This window comes from Caretta caretta, chromosome 7 (genome assembly GCF_965140235.1).
Source record: "Caretta caretta isolate rCarCar2 chromosome 7, rCarCar1.hap1, whole genome shotgun sequence".
Classification (NCBI taxonomy): domain Eukaryota; kingdom Metazoa; phylum Chordata; order Testudines; family Cheloniidae; genus Caretta; species Caretta caretta.
In genome coordinates, this window is record NC_134212.1 from 115,358,067 (window position 1) to 115,382,519 (window position 24,453).

Genomic DNA, 24,453 nt, shown 5'->3' on the forward strand with positions numbered 1-24,453 from the left:
TGGGCAGAGCTCCAGGGATGGGATATAGGTGTCAGGCTGACATTCTGGCACACACAGGAAGCCGGTGTTGATGATGGTTTGCCACAGGCTGGGTAGAACACAGCAGAGTTTATGCAATGAGCAGGAGCTGATATAGGAGACTGATAAGTGTGGACTTGTCCCCCTTCCCCCCTGCCATTTAATAAGTCTCAGATGTCCCCAATAACCAGTGTAAAGCCTTGAGGCCAAGTAGAACAACACATCCTTGTAACTGAGTGCGTCCTGGGAGCTCCATTGCAAATCAGATGTCATATCTATAGATCAGACCCTAGAAGCCAATTAAGCAAAGGTTGTTCTAGTCCAGTCTGTTGCAGTGCTCCCTCTCCCTGCTCTTCATTAACAGACTATATGGATAGACATCTGGCTCCTAACTTCCTTGGCTTATAAAACTCCCTGCTTAGGGTATATGCCATGGTAGATCATGCAAATGCTTTGGCTCTGAAAATAGACAAGGTGAGACCTATCACAAAGCTGTGGACTACTACCGTGCAGACATCAGCATCATACACAGAGTTTTGGTCTGGCTACACTCAGAGGGTATGGAAAGGAAGTTTTCTTCAAAGGGGTACAAGGAAGAATCTACCACATCACTCTCAAGAGACCCAAAAGTTTCCAGACCATCCTATCCACATCCATAAAACACCTTTCCTTCTTGATACAGAAGGCCAAACAGGGCTCCCATTGGAGACTATCAAATGTTACTCATAAAATATCTGGTAGACGGATTGCTACAAAGCCACACATAGTATCTCCTCACCAACATGGTCAAGCTAACCGCCTCTGTCCAAAGAATTGAACAATTGGATTTGGGAATCTCATCTAGATCTCTTCCAGTGGAGTGAAGAACGTAAGAGGTGGCATCTTGGCCCCATTTAAGTCAACAGCAAAACTCCCACTGGCTTCAATAAGACCAGGATTTCACCCAGGGCCACACCAAAATTGCCCTGGGAGAAGACAATTGGTCTCACTGCTTAAATGAGATGCCAAAAATTTAGCAGAGCATCCATAATCACTCTTAAATGTCCTTCTTTATTACCTAAGCACAATGGGTTTATCATTTATTTCTCAAGTAAATGGTGCTTAAGTTGAGCAGGCAAGTGGATTGTTACTGTATGTTGATTAGCCAACATAAATACATTTAAAAGGCTGTCAGGCTACAAACAAGTACTACCAACCTGTACAGCCTCCTTTCTCATCTGCCAAATGAAGTGTTCATTTGGACAGAAAGCTGAACTTTCTTTCCACATGCTCTAGGACAGCAATTCAGCATATCTATAAACCACTCCAAGATACTTTTACACAATGGAATTTCTAAGGTTACTTATAAAATTAATAGGAACAGTCTTATTAAACCTTCTTATTTGGATTCAGAAAATAAATAAATTAAACAAAAAAGGAGGCGAGGACTAAAGTACATTGCAACAATATGAGCTGTAGAGAATATTCCAAAGGTGACTTATTTTCTCCTTCCCACACATACACACCCACATAAAGTCTCTACTGAAATCAACGGCAAGACTCACAGATTACAACTGGAAGAGGATCACACCCTGTCCAACCAGGTGGAGAGAGAGACTCAATACAGGACATGAAATATTTAATGGCACTGTTAAATGACGGTATTTATGCCACATAGTCATAACAACAATGGAATAAAGTTCATTTATTTCTGAAACAAACTAAAACTATATTTAGGCTGCACTTTTGGCCCACTAGCTTGAACTCTGCTCAATAATTCATTTTCTATCATCATCAAACCACTCAAGCAGGTTTCAAACAGCCATCATTTGCTGTCCTTTTTTTGTTTGTTTAAATCTTCTACAAAAGGTGTTTCCTTCTCCCCCACAACTGTGGGTCACGTAAAAGCAAGGATTTAAAATTACATTAGTTATAGTCATTCCTGGAGCAGTGAGAATTTTAATGTCTGATGAGCTAAGCGGGCTAGAGAAACAAGCTGTATTCCATCAGAGAGCTGGGATTCCGGACTTTCCAGTGATATGTACAGTACTGGTATCTAGCTGTAGGGTTTTGCAATATGTCGCATCTTCAAAGTGCGATACCTTATATCTGGGAAAGCTAAGTTTAAAATATATATTCTAATATGGCTCTCACACTCTCCTCTATATGGTACCAAAGGCAGCTTGGTTTTATAGACGGCAAGCAACAAAAAAATATTGCCAGTACCAATGAAAGTTTTGGGTGGTTTTATTTTTTAAACTTACTAAGTGTGGTATAAAACTAGTTCACAGTCTGGAGGTGCTAAAAAAATCTTACTGGCTCTTATTTAGTATGGTCTGCACAGACTCACTGGTGGATTCGTCTCTTGTAAATAACATGGCCAGCCGAAACTCATGCCAGTAAAACCTTTATACCACCGGATGGTCTATATTTATCTGTGGATGGATCCATTAAAATCCTTTCTTGGTTTGTTATTCTTCTGAATCATCTGTAGGTTAAAGCAACAAAAGGAAGAGGAAGGGAAAAAGAAAAAGGGGAAAAAAACACTACTACCAATCATATGTTTTTCAACAGGACATTTAGACTGTTTATAAAATGTGGAGAGTGGAAATTCATGCTTACTTTAACAAGATTTGGCACATCCACACTGCTTTTTATCATTTCCAAATTGAAAGTAAGGCAGCAAGGACATCAGAGAGACAAATACAGAAAGCGATGTTGTGTCATACTTTTATAGAAGGCTCGAATACATCTATAGAATCTTTCTGACGACATTCGCATAAACATTAGGCTCGGGCTGCATACAGAAGATTATAAAACATAGAAGGGAAGCTTCACATGTGATGTTCAGTGTCATGCTACCAAGGGTTATTTTGGGATACAGCTTAGGAGGACAGCAGGGGGTAAAGACTGATTAGATTACCTCAGATCATTTTTAAAATAGCATAGGCCCTCAAAAAGAAAAGGAGTACTTGTGGCACCTTAGAGACTAACAAATTTATTTAAGCATAAGCTTTCGTGAGCTACAGCTCACTCCCTCACACTCCCCAAGATCCTTGTACAGAAAGTCCCTTTGACAACTGGACTGGACTCAGCCTGCATTAAAAAAGGGGGGAAGAGGGGAGGAAGGAGCTGCCACTTCTGTAGTGCTGTCCCCATCTTGCTAAGAGCAGGATCCAGAATCTGTTCTTGGGGTGGAGTCACAGAGCATGGACATCACCTCATTTGCGCAAGGGATATAATGAGCATTAGGGGCAGCATGACCGTTTGCATGGAGCCTCTTCGTGCTTGGCATCTGTATGGACAGTTGTGCTCTCCCGTAGCTCCCTGAGATCCACACTGTTCCCCAATGGCTGAACCTAATGCTTCTTTTACGAGAGGTGGAGGATGGTGGGAAACTACGCTATGGGAGAACATTCTCTGCCCTCAAGCAGGATTTTCCATGTGAGTGGTTGTTCCCTTCCTCCCAGCACACACTACTGCCAAGCGTGGTGACCAGAAATCTGAGCACACAAAATGCTTAGGGAAAGACGGCATACAGGTATTCCACAGGTGGTTTTATACAGGCAAGCCATAAATAGTCCTCTATCAAAGCAGGACTAAAGCCAGCAAGCACCAACCCACAATTAGCTACCTATGTGCATCACACAACATACAAGTTTTAGGAGAATATTACAATCTTTAAAAAATGTTCCACCTTATTTTTGTCACCCTTTGATGATAAAGCTAGGTTACAGGTGGAGGACATTCGGCTTTGCTGGACTACACTCTAACATATCAGGGATTCAGATGGAATCAATAATGAAAACATTCTGGTTTTGTGTATCTAACAAAAGTCTCTGTTTGCCCACATGGGCACCAAGCCTTAGCAAACAATAGCTGAGAGAACAATGCTACCTGTTCATGGAGGAATATTAATGGGCTTTAATTTCTGAGCACTGTGCTTTGTAAAAAGAAAAGGAGGACCTGTGGCACCTTAGAGACTAACCAATTTATTTGAGCATAAGCTTTTGTGAGCTACAGCTCACTTCATCGGATGCATTCAGTGGAAAATGCAGTGGGGAGATTTATATACACAGAGAACATGAAACAATGGGTGCTACCATACACACTGTAACAAGAGTGACACCTTTTGTAGTGATAATCAAGGTGGGCCATTTCCAGCAGTTGACAAGAACATCTGAGAAACAGTGGGGGAGGGGTCGGAGAGAAAAATAAACATGGGGAAACAGTTTTACCTTGTGTAATGACACATCCATTCCCAGTCTTTATTCAAGCCCAAATTAATTGTATCCAGTTTGCAAATTAATTCCAATTCAGCAGTCTCTCACTGGAGTCTGTTTTTGAGGTTTTGTTGTTGAAGAATTGCCACTTTTGGGTCTGTAATCGAGTGACCAAAGAGACTGAAGTGTTCGCCAACTGGTTTTTGAATGTTGTAATTCTTGACGTCTGATTTGTGTCCATTTATTCTTTTACGTAGAGACTGTCCAGTTTGGCCAATGTACATGGCAGAGGGGCATTGCTGGCACATGACGGCATCTATGACATTTACCCCCCCGCTTGTTAGTCTCTAAGATGCCACAAGTCCTCCTTTTCTTTCTGCAGATACAGACTAACACAGCTGCTACTCTGAAACCCGTGCTTTGTAATGCACTCCACCCTCCTGCAAGAACCATCTTCAAATGGCCTGTTTAGTGCCAAGTGGTTCAATGGAAACCACTGAGTGTTGTCTATAAAAGGGGGTTCTATAAAGTAGGTTCTTTTGGGAATATTTTTCCATTAGCCTGAATCCCATTCCTTGTATATAAGTCCCTTTTGATTTGAGGCAATGGAAAAATGCCTTAGGTAGGAGCCAAAGGACTTGATTTTGTCCCCACCAGAACCAATGGGAGTTGCACTATTGATTTCCATGAGAACAGTTCATGGTCAAATTCAGCAGAGAATCTAAGACAGAGGCAGACAAGTTCTCCAAAAGTACCTGAGTGAGCCATAATGAAAAGATTATTCAGGCACTGAATTGCATCAGTGTCTTCTGTCACAAGTTCCACTGTAAAAATCAGTATTGGGGTTTCCCCTTAAACCTCTTCCAGCCTTTGCATCAGAACTCCAAGCCCCTCAAGCTCTGATAGGATCCACACTGGTGAACCCTTGGGGTCTACAGTGAGGTTTGAAATACAAGGACTTTATTTTAATTTTTGCGTGAACAAAATTTGCAAAACATTTTCTGAAGCACCTTTAAGGAGGTTTACTGTGAAAAATCTAAAGAACACCTTGAAAAATTGCAAGCCAGACTATTAAACCAGAAAATATTTTATGTACTTGTGACCATTTATGAGGTTTGCCTTTTGCTTTCTTTTCTAGCAAACTCAATAAAGATCAGCTTCACTTCAGTTTAAATTCAACTCCCCTTTCCGGCTCTCAGTGCCACAAGATTTGGGTCACAGATACTACAATGGGAGAGTTGTTTGTTTAAAGACATTTATTTCCATCACAACTTTTTTTTTTTTTTTTTTTTAAAGCCACTTATGGAAACACTTCCATTGGTCTTAAAGTTTGGGGGGAAAATTAAACAAAATTTAAATTTTGGACCAAATTTGAGTTTGCAGAATCCCTTCATGTTGTAAAGGTCTTTAATGTTCTTTTCCCTTTTTAAGATGCAATTTTGCACTTAATTCCAAATTCCTACCTCCTTCCCCACCACCTCCTAGGGCCTAAATTTTGGAGTTTTCTACACTTCAGCACTACTAAAACACAGCTGCACTACACCCTTTTCAGTCCTGATCCTGAATTGGTATTAGCTAGCATGCAGGCAAGGCCATGGAAGATGGTATTCCACGCAGTGGTTACCTGGCCCACTCAAGCAGCCCCACTGAAAATCAACCAGACTTCTCACACGCATAGTTATTTAACTGCTTGTTTGTGTGACTGGAGCCTAATCAGGATTTTGGGAAGGTTCACCAGGCATGCCAACAGCCATCTAAAAATATTAACTATGGATTGCTATGTTAAACAAATGTGCGCTCGTGTTCTATTGCACTATATGGCCATAGTGCAAACACCACACTGCACCACTGCAAAATGGGGATTGAAACCAGTGGGATTTACGGCAGTAATTTACCAATGTAAATCATGGTGTGGCAAGCCCAGTCTCAGTGTGGGTGTACTGCACCAGTGTATTAGTGTCAAGTAATAAATAAATAATAATAAATCCAAGTATAGATAGGACCTCAAGGTTTTAGCATAATGCAGTCCTTTCACCCACAAACCTGCCATTGGCTATAGCGGGAGATACACAGGAAAAGACAACTGTCGGACTGGGAAACAATACAGTAATTTACTCAACCAACTGCATGTGCTAGAAACAAAACCATCCCAACAGTTTGCAATTTACTGTGGCAATCAATTCTGTTTAAAAGTGCTATTAAACATTTCTGCTTTCCAACATGTCCCTACTATCTTCGGGGAGCTCTGTTTTTGGTGGCTAGTATAGTTCTTAAAACACTCGGCGGAGAAATATGCCCACAGTGCACCAAATTACTGGAGCTAGTTAAATATTGAGGGTGGTTTAAAAAAAATGAACATTTTTTCCAATTCTTAATGATTGCTGGATTGAAGAATGCTCCAACCTTTATTATTCACTATTAGCATTTAGGCAGATGGGTTTCACGCAAATGTTTGGAGGATGGTTATTCTTCATGTGAATACCTATATTCACATGCAAACAAGCGTATTTGTGCAAAAACAAGACGGGTCACTATTCATTATTCTTTTGTTTAAAAAGTTTCAGTCACCTGACCAATACCATGCTACTTAGGAGAGCAATCACTTATCACAAAGAAAAGCAAATTGTCAGCAAACAACCCACAGGCTGAAATTTTGTTGCATAAAGTATTCAGCAAATACTGTAGCCATTCGTAACCATCAACATTCGTTCTGGAACATGGAGGAGGAGGAGGGGCTGAACAGACTAAACTGATCTGATAGTTTGTTTGCAAAGATTAATTTGACCAGGTATTTATTTTTTAAATATAGCTCTTCACACTTCAGATGTCACAGACATTTTACGTAAGAGGTAAATATGATGTCTCTGACTTAAAGAGCTTACAGCCCAGCACAACAACAGAAGATGATAGCAGAGAAAGGGGTTTTTAGAAGAGACTGTATGAAGACCAAATGATGACTTGGAAGATTGGCAATTAATTATTTTTTTAAATAAAATTCACGCAAATGTAATTCCTTTGGACTTTAATGGTGTTACCCCTAGAATGAGTATGACCACTGAACACTGCAATACATACATGAATGAAGTAATGTAAACAAGATGATGCTATACAATCAGCACAACAAAATCCAAGTAAAGTTATGAGGTTCAGATTTGAATTTTCTTGCCTTTTATGGTGTGCTCTTATACACCTAATGTAAGAGGGAGGGGTTTGTTACACAGACATCTGTCTTGTTTAATGGAAGTTTCACTTCTGAGGTAGCACCGGACACCAGGACACACACCGAGCCTACTTAACCACCTAAAGTAGGTTCTTTTGGGACACATTTTTCCATTAGCCTGAATCCCATTCCTTGTATACAAGTCCCTTTTGATTTGAGGCAATGGAAAAATGCCTTAGGTAGAAGCCAAAGGACTTGATTTTGTCCCCACCAGAACCAATGGGAGTTGCACTATTGACTTCCATGAGAACAGTTCATGGCCAAATTCTCATCTTAGTTACTCCAGTTTAAATCTGGTGTTCATGCCACTGACTTTTGTTGAGGTCAGACTAGACTGCCGTTCTGTTCCAATACTTCAGGTTCATACAAAAATGAGTCATAATTAAACTAGAACACTAAGACAATCAAGTCACAAATGTTTTAACACCATTTCTGTGTGGTTTTGCTCTGAAGAGTGACTGGGGGGGGGGGGAATGGCACATGGAGAAGTTATCTAATGCTTATTTGTTTTCTGTTTCCATTTCAAATGTACTTAAAATGAATTTCTCCTTTTCCTCCTTCCCCAACTGTCTGCCATGAAATTTTAACCTGGGATCTAAAAATCAAGCTGGATTCTTTCCTTCTCACACACACTCACTCACACCCAGTAATAGGAGACCCTGAAATACAAATTTTGGCCTCAATTAGACCTGTGCAACCCCAGAGTCTTCAGACTATGCCCTTAATTATGCCTGTGGGTTTGCACAGGTGTAACTGACACACCCTGCAATTGAAATTTAACAAACCATTCAGCTAATTGACAAAGAAGGAACAGAATCCAATTCACTCTCTTCATCAGTGCTGGCTCTGGAGAGTTACTGGAGCAAGCAGCACTAAAAATAGATTTTACAAGGTATTTAGGCACCTGAAGATGGAGACAAGCGCCTAGTGGGATTTTCAAAAGCACCTGGGCTCCTAATTCCCATTGAAATCAGGGCCACTGCAGGGGACTCAAGCATTGGTCTCTCTTGCTCTCTGCCTGTGGTAGTTTCATTTCCTGAGGACTGAAATGTTTTAGTCCAAACAAATATATTTTGGCTTAATATAGGAGTATCTGGGTGAAATTTAATGGCCTATGACATACAGGAAGGTCAGACTAGATTTGATGGTCCTTTCTGGTCTTCAACTCTGTGCAACCTTTAAAAATCTGACCCAAGTTAGCAGATGCTGAATGGCACAGAGAACAGACGTGTCATGTAATAAGGTTTCATTTTTACAGTGCTGTTCTTCAGATAGGACTGTACTTTAACATGACCGCAGGAAGTCAAGATGACAAACATTTGCCCCTTGTTCTCAGCATCTCTTTTGTATACCTTTGGTCCTTCCTCCCCCTCACTCCTCTGAAAAAAAAGGCAGCCTCCATATTTACCCCCACGATTACATACTTAGGCCGTGATCCTGCTAACATCTATACTTGTGCTTAACCTTACCCATGTGAGCAATCCCACTGGGTATTCAGGTGAGTAAAGTTAAACACATCTGTGAGTCTTTGCAGGATTGGGACCACACATGAGAGATGAATTCCCCTGAAGAGAAGCATCTTATTTATCTTAAAACTACTTATTGCCACACATTAAAAAAAAAAAATCTCCAAAACAGGCAGGAAAGCAAGACTGCGAAAAAACACTGATCACGCTAGTTGATGTAGTAGGGGCTCTGCTGGACTGAATCCCCATCTGAATTGCAACCAATGGCTGCTTTTACAGGATGCGTAACATGTGCTTTGCAACTGAATGACGAACCGTAAAAAAATCAAATAAAAGCTTTTTGCTGTCGTCACAAACTACAGGACCACATCTCAAGCAGTTTATGAATAAAAGACGTCCGCTTTCTCCTTCCATATCTAACTGGAGCCATGGCATTGATTGCAGATGCACATATTGTGATTTGTTACTAGGTTTTAAATGACCATAGTAATCCAAAGCAAAGGGAAGGCTATTCAATAACCAAATATAAGATATAAAGTTACCCTGAGTGATGCAGAATTACTACAGTACACATGCAATTGAAGAAGACATCCATTACAGAGAAATTATCAGATTATAAAATACGAGGGATTGGGTGCAGGAAAGCAGCATTAATAGAGGCCAGTAAATTGCAACAGGTATATCCAAATAAATGCCATTTTTTGATAATTGGACCCATGCATATTGAGGACTTTCAGGCTGGCAGGCACATCAAAACTGGCTTATGGAGTAGCACAAGTTTTAGACTAAATTATATCATCCATCTTCTGTATAAGTAAGTATAAATTCTACTACTTGTCATGACAACGAGTGAGCAAATGAACACGATTACCAGGATCACCTATTTCCTGTATGGAATTCCAAAGGAAATTCCCCTTGTGCGTACTTCACTTTGGAAATGTTAAAATCTCTAGATTCATATTACCAAAGGCATAGACAAGCAGAACACTACAAAAGTGAAGGAAAAAACCATCTGCTTTGAGATGAACTGCATTCAGAAAACCAGGCAAGATCCTTTCCCAGGGGATGGAGCAGCTGGTTTTGCACTGAGAAGTTGCACATGAGCAAGTTTTCACAACTTTTTGATGCAAAAAAGCTGCCTTTGCTCAAAATAACAAATCTGATTTTGCTAAGAAATGGGTCCAGGTCTGCCTAAAAACTGGTCCATTTACAATGGAAAATGGCCAGATTTTGCTAATAAAACCCCTGAATATATATATTAGTCAGTTTCTTTTCGGGGAAATTGGCGTATTTTCCGGTTTCCAAATAAATGTGACAAGTGTCTTATTTCAAGAAATTCTGGATTTAATTACCAGTATTCTGCTCTCCTCTACTTGAAGGTGTACTTAGGCCCTGATCTGATCTAGGTCCTGGAATGTAGTAATCAAATACTTTAGCAGCCCAACCTTTATTCATGTGAATAATTCCACTGACTTTATCTCACATGAGAAATCCCATTAAAGTAAGAGAGGCAAGATTGGACCCTTTGTTCCCCAACTTCCTTGGGGATGCCCCCAAATCTCCCGCAGCTCCCAAAAAAAAATGCACCATGGAAAAGGCTGTATTATCTCTTCCTGGGAATCTCTGAAGAGCTGGGAGGGGGAGGGAAAGTGTGTGCCCACTCCATTCCCACCCAGCCTGGCTAGCCTCCACTCCCCCTCTCCTGGAAGTGGGATTTAAAGTTGGGGGAACAGGGTTACAGAGCAAGAGAGAGGACAAAGGTTTTTTTCTATATAGGTTCACCTATGCATTTGGGGACAATGATGGAAGAAGGGGGCAAGATTGGGTTATTTGAGTTACACAGCGCCCAAAAGCAGTATCACATACATAATTAGAAAAAGATCTCTGGCCTAGAGAGATTACGAACTACAATGGCAGATCCCTACATGATTTTTTAAAAGGCTCTGTGGAAGCTCAAGCTAAAGCAGTCACAACAGATATAATGCGAACGGGGGATACATCTGCATCACTTATGCATTTAGGGCAGAATTTTCAAAAGTCACTAAGCGAGTTAGGGTATGCCAACAGTACAGCAGCTACAGCCGTAGCGCATAGACACGTCCTACATCAACAGAAGGGTTTTCCCCCCATACATGTAATTAAGCCACCTCTCTGAGAGGCAGTAGATAGGTCGATGGAAGAATTCCATCGGCGGAAGAATTCTAGACGCATTTACAGTTGCAACTACGTCGCACAGGGTGTGAAATTTTTCACAGCCCTAAGCAACCATTGCTAGGTCAATTAATTCTTAGGTGCAGGCCTAACTTAACTTCCACTGACTTTTAATCTTTTCTTCCTATTACTAACATTCACATTGCTGAATAAGCTATCCATTCTCCACATGTGTCTGTACAGTGCCTGACACAATGGAGCCCGGACTGAGGCCTCGGTACTACAGTAATACAAACAACGATTAAAAAACAATCTGTAACAAATTATATGACTTGTTCCCAAGACCCAACCTCATGCAGCCTATAGACCTTCTCCCAATGAGATCAATAGCAAAACTCCAGACTGACTAGATGAAAAACTTTAAGGGACTAACCCCACCACTAGCATCATTCATGCAAACAGTCCTTGCTCCTACAAGCAAGCAGTCCTATTAAAGCTAATGGGACTGTTTGCAAAAGTCAGAAATTGCAGCATTGGGTCTAAAATGATGCATATTGATGAAGAAATATGTTTGTTCCTAAAGCAAAGCAGAGGCAAATTTCAGTCAGTATCACCCTAGTATGGTATATCAGTCCAATTAGAATACCAATGCAAGATAAAGCATAATGCCTGGAATTGTCACTAGAGGAAAAAAACAACTCTTGGGTTCATATAAAACAAGGACAATTTAATGATGAGTAGTCGAAAATGTGGCCACACACGCACACACTCCTTCACATACACAGAAGCAGTTCATCAAAAGTGAATCACAGAGAGAAAGATGAATTTGACCCCTTTATCCCCTGTCCTTTATAAAAGCTGCCACTCAGTAAATGGAGATTGCTCTAATTACTGTGACAATTCTGCACCCCGTTCAAACAACTTTTGTGTTCTGGACAGGTTTCTCTGCGAGTTTGAAATTCTTGGCCTGAGAACCACTCTTGTCTAAAAGAGGTTTCTCGTTCCAAGCACAGAATGCAACATTAACAAGTTGTTCCTCTTTTCAGCTCATTTCATTCTCCTCTTTTCCAACTGCCCGATTCAGAGCTTAATGGAAACTTGTCGAATCTTTTCTTCCCACAAACCCTGTAGAGCCCCAAAGCAATCTGTGCGCAGGGTAACCACAGGAATCTCATATTGTCAATTAAAATTGGATAGACACCTGATAACAAAGTATACATTCTAGAATAATATATATTACATACATAAACGCAGACATGCACATGTAACCAGGCAGATAATCACATTACGAACATATTAACAAAGCTGTAATGATTCCAAATTCCATTTTCATTCATCCAATTCCACTTTTGGTCTAGTTTTCATAGACATTCACATTTTTTAAAAATGAGTTGAAGTTAAACACAAAATACACTTAACTGCCACGAGTAAGCAACAGTTAATGTCAAGGCAAAAGATACAGTACCCCCAAAAAATGAATAAATAAATTAGACCATCAAATATGGGATGCCTATGGATTATGAAGATATATTGTCCTTATGCAGATAAACATCCTTTAGGGGGCAATGTATTTTTCTTTATATAGTTATATTTTTGGCTACTACAGAAGTTATGTGCTTGGCTAACTCCCATAAAAAACATGACTTCTCTGTCTAACACCCCTGTTTCTTGTATAGATACAAAAATCTCTTAGCTCTATTTTGGGGGGAAATATAGGGAGGGCTTGGGCGAAGGGGAGAAGTAAACTAAAATCCTCAGTTTAAAACAAAAACCACACACAACAACTTGGCATCCAGACATGGAACAATAATTCATACCTCTAGGCAGACACATATGGAGAAAATAATCTCTCCTCTACTTCTCAAGGCAAACAAAAAGGTAGCCAGTCTGGCTACCAACTTATTCTTCTGATATATTCGTTCAAGGTTAAATCTTCTCATGGGATTCTTTATCCAAGTAAATATTTAAACATACAAACCACCCACAACCTTTCAATAGTCCTTTGTTGAGTCTGGAAGCTCACCAATGCAGCTATCTATATGTAATGCTGCACATAAACCCTATCCCATGCATTCTCAAACTGGGGGTTGTGGTCACAAGGTGGTTCCATGTGGGTCCCGAGCTGTCAGCTCTGTGGGTCTGACAGCCCTGACCCCCCATTAATTATACCCCCGCCGGGTTATAATGTATAAGGGGGGAATCACACTCAGAGGCTTGCTGCGTGAAAGGGGACACCAATACAAAATGTTTGAAAACCACTGCCCTATCTATACCTGTAACGTGGCACTGGTTTAACTACATCAATTTTAAATTGGTCTAATTCAGCCAAAGCAAGCCTGTAATGTAGATGCTCTTAAGCCAATTTAACCCTTGCTTATCTATATAAGTTATTGACCCAAGCTAAACCAATTTAAGCAAGAGTTAAACTAGTTCAATAACAACTTAATTAGGGATTTGCACCAGTTCAACTAGACAGGCTTTTAAAACAGATTTAGTTACTTGTCCCTAGTATAGACATGGCCATATCCTAGAACAACTGATCTGATATAAACTGGGGGAGCTGTCGACTCACATGGGTGCTGGACCCTTTCTTTTGTGGCTGTGAAGAATCTCTTAAAAGTTGGAGGCGTTTTGTTTCTACCGTTTGTTTCTAAAATTCAAACTCACACATGCCAAAACGTTGTACTCTGCAGTATTTTCAATTTGGTATTTTTCTAAGGAGCCCTCTATTTTTGGGAGTTCAACTGCAGCACCACAGTGGAACTGAAAGACAGACCAGGATTTTGTTTTTTATAGCACCTTTCACACCCTAGGCACTCTAGAGAGCTTTACAAAGCAGTAAGTTAGACACTGGTAAGACACTGTGTAGTCAAACATGGCAGCCATTATGCACTCAACAGTACTTCCCACAGAGCCTTGGGTATTAAAATCATCTGTTTTACTGAGTAGAGGAAACTGTTAGCCAGGACACAAGGATTATCTCATACCCATTTAAAAAAAAATGCCATGGGATCTTTAACATCCACATGGACAGGCATCTAAGAATTTGATTTAAATGTCTGACCATATGCATGAAAGAATTCAGCACCCTAAGCATCTGACAACAAAGAGAAACTATCCACAGATCTTCTCTTGACCTTGCACTTCCTTCACCAAGAAGCAAAAACATTTTAACAACGCAAATCTATTTTTCCTCTCACCAAGGCCTACTTGTCTCCTATAATTTCCATCATTTACTGTCATTAATTTTTTTTCCCTCAAACTAAAACCAGCAGCTTGTGAGTCAGAGAACAATCATTAACTTTTACAACTTCCATACAAATCCACCTACTCACACCGGAAAGGCAGTATTGACTGGCAAGGTGGCCTCAAAGCAGGCCCTGCAATCACTGGGAGCCTTCCATGGGGTGAGAGGATCATGGGTCTCGATGTACCATGATTGCAGAATCACACCCCAATAGTTGTTTTATACCTGTAGGAATCTAAAATATTAAAAATCAATGACCAGACACTATAGGAAGGGTCATTCATTTGGAAAAAAAAAAAATCCTTCTCCCGCTTTTCGCAAAACTTTCAAGTCAGGTCAGGACATACAGGGCATGATCCAAAGCCTGTTGAAATCAATGGGAGACTTTCCACTGATCTCAGTGGTCTCTGAATCAGGCAGAGGGACAGTCTTCCATTAATAACTGCAAGAGAGATAAGTGTTTTTTGTAACAGAAAGCTGTTCAAGATGAACTGTACTGTACAGATTATGGGTTTCATGCCACATTGCTCCTTAAGCCAGGAAGTCCCACTGAAGTTGATGGGGCTTCTGGGTGGATAAGAAATGCAGAACTCACTACAGCTTTCCCAGCATACTCCAAACTAGAATGCAAAGACATTCTCTACCACTACATTTCTCATTAAAAAGTGGCTTAGCGTCATTTTAAAGTGTCCAATCATTACCAGTTCATTTACGAACAACTCTAAGACTACTCATAATGAATTAATTGAAATTTATCTGGCTGTCATGTGTGAATCCCATTGTTATTCAGTATTTCTAAAACACCTCAAGTGAAGCCACGCAGTACCCCTGTATTTGGTTTAAGGAAACTTTAAATTGATTAGAACAAAATTACTGATGTTTTTAGTGCATCATAATTGGCACAGCAAGCCGAAACCCAGTTATCCTCTCAGTCAGTATTTACAGCGTTACTCTTGCCCATTCATTCTGCATTTTCTTTGCGAATCTGGCTGTACCCTACATCTGCAATTCATTGACTTTACAATTTACCACATGTTGAGATGGAGAGGTCTCAGCTCCATTTGAATCACTGCACAAATATGCAAGTGATTTATCGTTTTAAAACCGAAGACTGCAAAAGAACGACTCCACTTTTCCTGAACATTACTCCTTCTGGCAGCCCATGAACAATTACAGTTCGTACTAATTAAGCTCTGTAAATGTGCTGTGCCCTGCTAATGCCTACCAGGCCTCAAATTTACTTTCATGAAGCCAAACTTTAGCTAGCAACTTAACTCATTCAGCACTGGCCCAACCGGCTGCCCGTGTATGACCCCAAGAAGAATAAGGGTCAAGGCTTTAGCCTGCCTAAAACAAAAGAATAAACTAGAATGGATTAAATTGCCAGCATGGAATTAGATGAGGAGGGAGGGGTGAAGTATCCTGCGAAATGAAAAAACATCACTGTTGATAACCTGTTAAAAAGGTACTACCAGACCATCTTTGTAATGTGGTGTTAAGGGATCCATATTTATCCCCAGAGGCTAATAAGTTACAGCATTCCATTGACTAGGAAAATGCATAAAGCCTTCAACTAAACTACCTGTACATTTATTTGTGGAAAGTACAATGACAGCCTCCCCCCTTTTTTTTTTTAATAAGAGTCAGGATTTACATGATTTGTAGAAGAAACCCATATGGAGAACAAGAGTCAATTTCTCAGTCTTTTTCTCCCCCACTCTCCCAGCTTGTCCCCTGCTATCTGGATGTGACAGTAATCTATGGTGATGCTGAAATCAAGAAACTGCTAGAGAAATTAAAATTAGATTAATACCTAAGCACAGTTTATTAATCATGTTGTCTAGTTTAAAACACACACAGCACACAGGCAAGAGAGAAGCACTTAAATTTTAACTGCCCACTCCAGGAAAGCATGTTTAATCAAGAGTGAGCTGTGAACAACAAGCTTTACTGAGTGAAGAAAATGTTTTTCCCTGTCCCCCAAGACTTTCTTGACACTTAAGAATCAGTCCCTAGCTCCCCAACTTCCCCTTCAGTCATTCACCCAAATATGTTTTTTCAAGTCTGTAATATTTCTCTCTGCACTTTAGCATTCTTTCTTAGTCATCTAATAACCCTCCCCTGGTCTCTGGATTCTCTACACTTCCTCAGATATAGTTTTCTTATCCCAAACACTACTTCCAGTCTCCTCTTTCCCCCCCCCCCCCCCCCGACACTTTCCTCCCTGCAAACTCAGATTTTTCCTTCTGGAAGCACATAAAACCTTTTTCATCCAACTATTGTTTCGAAGCTGACAATGTTAACTGCTGTACTGTGTGTGTGTTTTCACAGAATGTAGCTTTTTACTGAAGTCCTATCCAAACATCTTTAAAAAAAACAGGCTAATAATACACATTTCCAAGATGCATTTAACTTGTGCATTAATCCTGGCATGCGATTTTTCTTTTTCCAGCTTGTTGGTACATCAATAAATTAAAGGGCAGTTCCAGGTATCAAGTTTCTTTAAGTATTCTGGGAAATATTTTGTTGGGTTGGTATCTAGATACACTACACAATACTGTCAGTGTGTTCATAAAGGATGCAAGCTGTAGTAACTTTTAATTTGGCTGTCTGCGTTGTTTAGAATTGCTCTTGAATTTTTCTGCACTACAAGTGTTAATTATAAACTTAACTATATCCTACGTAAACAGCAAAAACACAAACCTGCAGTTAGGAGGAGGAGTGCAATATTCTTAGCTTTTTGGGGTTTTCATGATTTCCACCCCCACCCCCCAATCTCTCATTGCTTATAATTAGTGAAAGAAATTTGACCCACTGCCAGTGTCTGTGGACCTTGGATATTATAAGGCCAGCGTGGCGTCAAATATCTTAACATTCATAAGTGTTATAGGCTGTAAATAAACCCTGTGGATTTATGACCCTGTGCTGCTTGCCAGCAAATGACTGTGGCACATTTCTTTCAGCAGACCTGTCGAGGTGCAAGTTTGCCTTTGGTTGTAAAATTAACCATTTCCTTCACAAACGTGCCCAATTATGAACCCAAGTTTAAGGCTTACTTGCATATTTACAGTAATTAGTACCTGAAGAAAAACAAACACACACACACACACACCTCTAAACTTCTCTCTAACCCTACAAACAACACCACGAAACAAAAGTTCTCACAACAGTTACAGTGAAGGGGTGATAATATCCTATTCATGTACAAACCATGGGGAAAAAAATGTGTACATACACAAGCAAACACTTGTTTTGAAGTTGAGAGGGGCGAGGAGATGGGGGGGAAGAACCATATTATTTCTTGCCTGCTTCTGTCTGCAGAAGAATCTCCTCCCTTCCCCCCACTATAATGTCATCTACTTCCTGTGTAGGAGAGCATTTGCTAAATCCAGGTTGTCTCATGCTTAACTGCCAATAATCCAACTTCCACATAACTCCAAGACAGCTGGGAAAAGGTCCTCAGAGTTTTAGTCATGGCATAGAAACTCACATCCACCCAAAAAATCTGCAGCTGTCCTTTCTCTACAAGGCATTTTTAATCTGATTTTGAAACCCAGTCATGAAAATCTGACAAATGTAAAACACTTTTTCACCTGAACTCTGGTTTACAATCTTCAGTGAAAGCTGCACCATATTGTTTAACTGACTAACCGACATATTTTTGTGTTTGCAGAAAACAAAAAGCAAAATAAAAAACAGAGAGAAAAGAATAGAAAAAAAAATCCAACACCAGTAATGTATGAATACATTCAAAACCTGGAAAGGCATCTACTGTAATTTTTCAAGTACAGATCAGCCACCGGTGCACCTATTAAAAGGTTCAATTTCTAAAGCAAATATTATTTTTAATGAAGTGCAGTACTGCAATTATCCAGTACACTCAAGTAACAGTACTGCATTATATTGTTTTGCAAGCTCCCAGGAACATGAAACTTTGCTATAACTATTTTTCATAGCCCCTTCAGAGAGAAGCTGGCTGACCAACCAATGCTGAATTTTCCCTAAAATGAAATCATATCAGGGACATTCAGATTCTTTATGGAAAAAAAATTAACAGAATCCAAACTATTTACCATTGTATACCTCCACCAATAATTCACTCTGCTGTAGAATTAGCAATCTATCTACTTAAGCATTCAGAAGTTTCATATTGTACGTTCCAACCAATTTATACCACAGGACCATCAATTCTTATATAACAGCATGTTCCTACACAATTCCAGAAACTTTATTAAAAACATGTCCATTGAAAAAAGAGAGAGTGAATAATGCACATCACTGAATGCTAAGTATCATAGAGCACTAAAGTGCTGACATATTAAGTTATATCTACATTATTAAACTAGTTGGTGGATGTTAATACCATAATCCATATTGCAGACATTAAACTGCAACCATTAAGATTAGTACAGAATTAATACTGTCATATCGAAACTGAAATCTTAACATGCCTAGCCATAAATATTTCTGAAGGAGATGAAAAACAATTTGCATAAATACCAAAAGAAGAGCAAGAACACCTGTTCTTTTTCAGTACCAATAAGCATTTTATTGTTCTCTATTTAAAATGTAATGACCTGTGTAATTACAGTAATATTACATTGTATTGCAGGGGGCTTGGAATGTCACACTTTGAAAAGTGTTGTCAAAACAATTCAAGGAGGGGAAAAAGGACCACCATTAACCCTTCACACTTCAGTGTCTACCTCTTTTGTATTAAAAAGGATTATGTTTGATTCAGCAGATAGACTTGAAAAATGGATGTTTTCCTTTGTTATTTTTTTTAAAAAGTTTCCTTTACTGAACGTAAAACCTTAGTGAATGTGCTGCTCTCATATTTTGCTGTGCCAAGCATTCAAAATTCACAAATGAACACAAGATGCTGCCTTATGTGCAATCTAGTAACAAATCTCTCACTTGGAAAGCAAACAATTTAGGGCAAAGGAAGATACAACAGCACTGATAAAAATATGAAAAATCTGCTGGTAAATATTCTTCACAAAATATTTCTATTTGCTGGTTGAAAACATTAACTAAAACACTAGATGCAGGATTCAAATTAAATACAACTTCTCTGTTTTTAAACTTTGAAATGAAAACAATTTCTTTTATTATTCCTAATAGCCATCTACCACAGTCCCTCTTCAAATATATGAGACAGAGATTCTCAGATACATTACTTCATTCCTATTTGACTAGATCTCTCCTTAATGCGTATCTGTATTCTTAAAAGCCATCCACATTACTCTATCAAAGACAAAATTAACATTATACAGACAAATCTTTGTCATTTTAAAATAAAATTATTACTCTCAAGCTTTATGGAGTCTTCAACAATTAAAGCATTATTCTTGAGATAATGTATTATTCATCATAAGCAGATTTAATGATACTTCATAATTCTTTACGTTCTTAAAACAGAAAAGAAGAAATCAGTGTTCCTAGGAGTTTGCTTTTGAACAACAGACAGCTGCAGATACATTTACAATTAACAAAAATTCTGCTAAACCAAAGTTAACAAACAAACCACAGCAGCAGCAGCAACAAAAAAGAAAAAAAAATATGTTCCACAACTACACCTTTTTACCTTATACTCTCTGAAAATTTAAAGGCTAGGGTATTAGAAGTCTACACAATATGTATTTTTTTATATATTAAATAATAACTATGCAGAATTTTCTATACATTTCCAACTTGCATTTAAAACTAAAATCTAGCAGGTTTGGGATTCAAAGCTGGTTTAGTAGATGTCAAGAATACACCTAGAACATACAGTATGTCAGACAACATCTATCCTTCCTAATCTTTAAATTATTCTGCTTTCAGGCCTAAATGAACAACTTTAATTTTTTCAGCCCATAATTAAGTGGTAAGCAAACACGGAGACATACAGAATGTGAAAGAAAAAAGGTTAAGGTATGAAAAGGTTTGTGGTTCCTGATGTGCAAATAATAAAATTGCCTATTGAGAATGGAAATATCCCTTTTAGAATCCATCTGATAACACACTACAAGGCCACCTGCTATGTCAACAATAAAATAACATGTAATCTTTTCTACAATATCTTTAATTCATACAAACAGAACATTCTTATGAAGGCCTTTTTTAAATGTAGGGAGAAGGGGAGGAATATATCCTTTAAAGGGAACTACTAAATGATCCATATCTTTAGGTTCTAATGAGAAAAAAGAAGGTGGCAAATAAATGTAATAATGGTGGCAAAAGGTGGCAAATAAATGTCTGTTGTCACAAAAATATTTTTGGAAAAAGATCAGAAGAGAAAAACCAAATGTGAGACCTCAATTAAGCTAACTATTCTTGGAATACTGAAATGCATTTTAAGTTTTTAAAAAACTACAATAGAAAACTATTTGGAACAAAGTAATTTGGGGGGAATACTCTGAGATCTTGAACTAAATTTGATTTAAAAAAAAAAAAAAAAAAAAGCCATGCACACACAAAACACATACATAACCATATTTGAAGCAAAATATAATGCATTCTGCCCATGCTTTTCCCCTCCCCAGTCATTAAAATTACAAACCCCAATCATTAAAATTACAAACTGCAGTCACCCTCTTCCACTGTCTTAGAAATCATGGCGCTTGAAAAGCAGCCTTACAAGATAATAACCATAATAAAATAACTAAAACACTATCACATCCTTAAATACCTGCAAAACTAGGAAAATATTTTTTTCATATTTCTATTCCTCTATATTTACTAATCTAGGTTGCTAGTGCCACTTTACTGAGTGAAAACAAGCCTGACCTGACGTTTAATATTTTAACGCTTTGAAACACTTGTAGATCTGATAAACTGGAATCGTCCAAGACTTAATCCATTAGCACAGATTCAACATCTACTGAACAGTAGATCTGTTATTTCAAATTGCTCTCTCACGTTACAAAAAATGTGTAAACAGATACATGGTGATGGTGGGGGACCCTGCAGATTTAAAAGCACCTAAAGAATGCAAAATGACAACCTGGCAAGTGTAAACAAACACTTCTTAGCATTTTGTACTCCCCATAGGGTTACCATTCATAATTAAAAAACTCTCCTTTTAAAAAAAAATTAGTCTTGATGTGTGTTACAAAGGGGTATACAGCAGTTAATGATACTACAAGCCATCAAAGGAGAGAGAGCAGCAAGAGACAAACCTACCGCCATCAAACCCCAAAGTTTAATAGACCACCACTTTGTGAACTACAATTACTTCCCTCCTTCTCCTCCATATACACACACACACTTTTACCCAGAAAATCTAACCCTTTATCCACACACTCACATATATTTTCAGGAAGGTTATTATTTTTAGAATGCACTTCCAAGTGGGGGGTTGTTTAATTTATTCATTTTTTTTTTAAAGGCAGTTTCTGTTTATTGTATCAGTCCCGGTCTGTGCTCTGCTCTAACTCCTTTCAGGACTCAGCTTAGCCACACACAAATAAAGAAAGAACTCCTTCAGGTCTTTCTCCCATTGCAAAATAAGGGCTGTGTGTCTAGCTCCGGGTAAGGATGGGCTTTTTCTGTGAGTGTTCAAGAGATGGATTCATCTCCCTGATCAAGGTTTGTTCAGTTTAAAAGACTCAAGCATGTGAGTTTGCAATTAAATGTCAATAACACCCCCCCCCCCGCAAAAAAAAAGTGTAAAAGAACTTGCCATAAACACAAAGAGAGAGAAATTGCTGAACCAAAGTGAAAAGGCCAGACACAACTTGCAATGGATTTTTTTTTAAAGTTTCTAGTCTTTACAAAACAGGATAAGAGAGAAACTATATAACTTGGTGACTGCTAATACAGTACATCAGTATTTGAGGGAGCTTTTGCAGCAAGGAAAGGGTTAAGGGGGAGGTTAAAAAAAGGAGGGGGAAGAGACCAAGACGCCACTGAAGAGGGCAGAAGAAAACAGATCATTCACCATGGAAAATAAAGAGTTTTGTAGAAATCAGATTTGAGATTCAGCTGATGAGAAAAGAAACCAAAACACAGCCTGGGATTTATTTTCATTTTATTTTATTTTGAGGAAGGAAGAATCGAGAGGTGAAAAGACCTCCACGCGAATCTGAAAGTTTTTTTTAAAAAAAGCAAAAAGAAAAAAATATGGCGAAGTGTAAACAAATCCCATTCTGCAAAAGCCATAAAAGTTTGGAAAGTTTCTGACTGGCGGGAGGGGGGCGGGGAGGACATGCAGGAGGCATCGGGGGCTTCGCGATGGGGGTGGGGGGGGAAAGAGGAAGGAAATGTACAATGCTAGCAGTGAACGATGGTTTAATAAACAGAGAGAGAGAGGTATATGCGCCACTTACTGTTCTTGCAGTTGGAGAGAGCGATCCATTGGGGAGGTACGGGCTGGTCAGGTCGGGGATCATTATAAAAGGATAACCAGGGTATGGTGGGCCCTTAAACAACCCTCCATCTTGCCTTTTCGCAGCTAACATGGCGGGGCAGAAAGAGAGAGAGGGGGGTGAAAAGGGGGGATAAAAAGAGGGGGGGGGAAACTTTGTTTAGAAAGTGTCTCTGCCCCCCCCCCCGCCTCCGCCCCGCCAGGCAAAGTTGGGCGACCAGCACAGCAGCGCGCAGCTGGGGCCGCCCTGGGCTTGCTTCGCCAGGTCGCCCCGCGGAGCTGGGGGGCTCCTCGCTTGGGGGGCGGGGTGGGGGGGGCGAGGTACTCACCTTCTTCTAAACTTTCCCTCGATTTATCTCTGAAAGTTTCGGACCTAGGCGGAGGCCGCCTCTCCGCCTGGGAGCGTGGGGGGGGGGGGGGGGGAAAGATGGGGACACACACACAAAAAGGTGGATGGGGGGGGGAGAGAGAGAGAAACAGAGTTACAAGTTTGTGCAATGGAGGAAACTTAAAGCCAAACATTGTAGCGACATCGCAACACTCCCCCCCCACCCCCGCAAGTTTTGTTTTAGGATTAGCCCCATAACACAGTTGCAAAGCAAAGCCCCCCACCTCCGCCTGCCCCCTAAGCCAAGGCCGGGGGGGGGTGATTTTGGGTTCCCCTCCTTACCTCCGAGTCTGAGGAGCTGTTTTGATTCGTTTCCGATTCATTGACTAGGGAGGACTTGACATCCGCTAAATCCCGCTCTGCCGAGGAGTTGTCGGAGATCTTCTCCTCCTGCTCCCCTTCGTCTTTGAAAGAGATCAGCTCATCGTTGGCCCCCAAGTCGTCTCCTCCACCGCCGTTCAGCTGCGGCATTTTCCTGCCGGCTCACCCCACCGGCAGCAATTTTGCAAAAAGGGAAAGGGGGGGGGGGAAGAAAGGAAAAAGTTTTGCACCGGGGGGGGAAAAAAAGTCCAAGGTGAAGGGGTTGTTTTCTTCTTCTTCTTCTTCTTCTTCTCTCTTTCCTCCTGGGGAGGGGAAAAAGAAGGAGGAGGAGGAGGGGAGGGAAATGTCTTTCCTTTCCTCTCTGCACCAGTGACTTTGGGTTTCTTCTTCTCCTTCTTCTGGATTTTTTCCCCCCCTCTCTCTCTCTCTTTCTTCCTTCCTTCCAGGGAGCTGATCAACGTGCCAAGGGCGCACAAACCCCTCACACCCAACGTGAGAATAATAATAATAATTAAACAAAAATTAGACTGGGGGGGGGTTATTGTTTTAAAAAAAATACAAACAAACCAAAGGAGAAGTCAGCTGGAGAGGGGGGGAGACGCCGCAGACATAGGGAGCCCGTGCCGCTCGGGTTTGAGTGAGTTGAAGTTAGACTGAGAGCTTTTCAGTTCAAAGGCGGCGCTGATTGACAGATAGAAAAAGGGGGATCGAAATCCGGAGGAACGGAGAAGTCTGGGATCCGGGATTATTGACAGGGAGAGAGAAACACACTAGGCACTTAATGAGATGCAGGAGGGGGCGGGGGCTCCCCCGGTGACGTGTGCATAAATAAATAGGTTTGGGGAATGAGCGAGGGGAGAGAGAGAGAGAAGGAAGAAAGAAAGAGAGAGAGAGAGAGAGAGAGAGAGAGAGAGAGGGGTGAAGAAACTAACAATGATCCTTTTTGGCAACAGCCAGAGAGAGTTTAGTGAGTGTTAGGGGGAGGAAAAGGGAATGGATTTAAGAGAGACAATGGACGGGGAGGAGGGAATGCAAGGGAATGACCCAGAGGAAAAAAAAACATGCAAGGGGGGGGAAGAAGAGAAAATTG

The 24,453-nt window shown here is 40.1% G+C and overlaps 1 protein-coding gene across 45 annotated transcripts in view; it reads right to left on the bottom strand.

The window, feature by feature from the left end:
* Window positions 1–24,136, bottom strand: part of TCF7L2 (transcription factor 7 like 2) — a 206,590-nt gene extending 182,454 nt beyond the window's left edge. For 11 of the 45 annotated variants that reach the window (XM_048857908.2, XM_048857897.2, XM_048857900.2 and 8 more), the window contains exons 1-3: window positions 23,325–24,132; window positions 22,984–23,050; window positions 22,617–22,741 (exon numbers count right to left, since the gene is read on the bottom strand). In XM_048857908.2, coding sequence (XP_048713865.1) covers window positions 22,617–22,741; window positions 22,984–23,050; window positions 23,325–23,513 — 381 coding nt within the window. In that variant the 5' untranslated portion in view covers window positions 23,514–24,132. Of the gene's footprint in view, window positions 1–22,616; window positions 22,742–22,983; window positions 23,051–23,324 lie in introns of all 45 variants that reach the window. The other 34 variants (XR_012669427.1, XR_012669428.1, XM_048857906.2 and 31 more) reach the window with 7 other exon arrangements.
* Window positions 24,137–24,453: the final 317 nt, after the last annotated feature.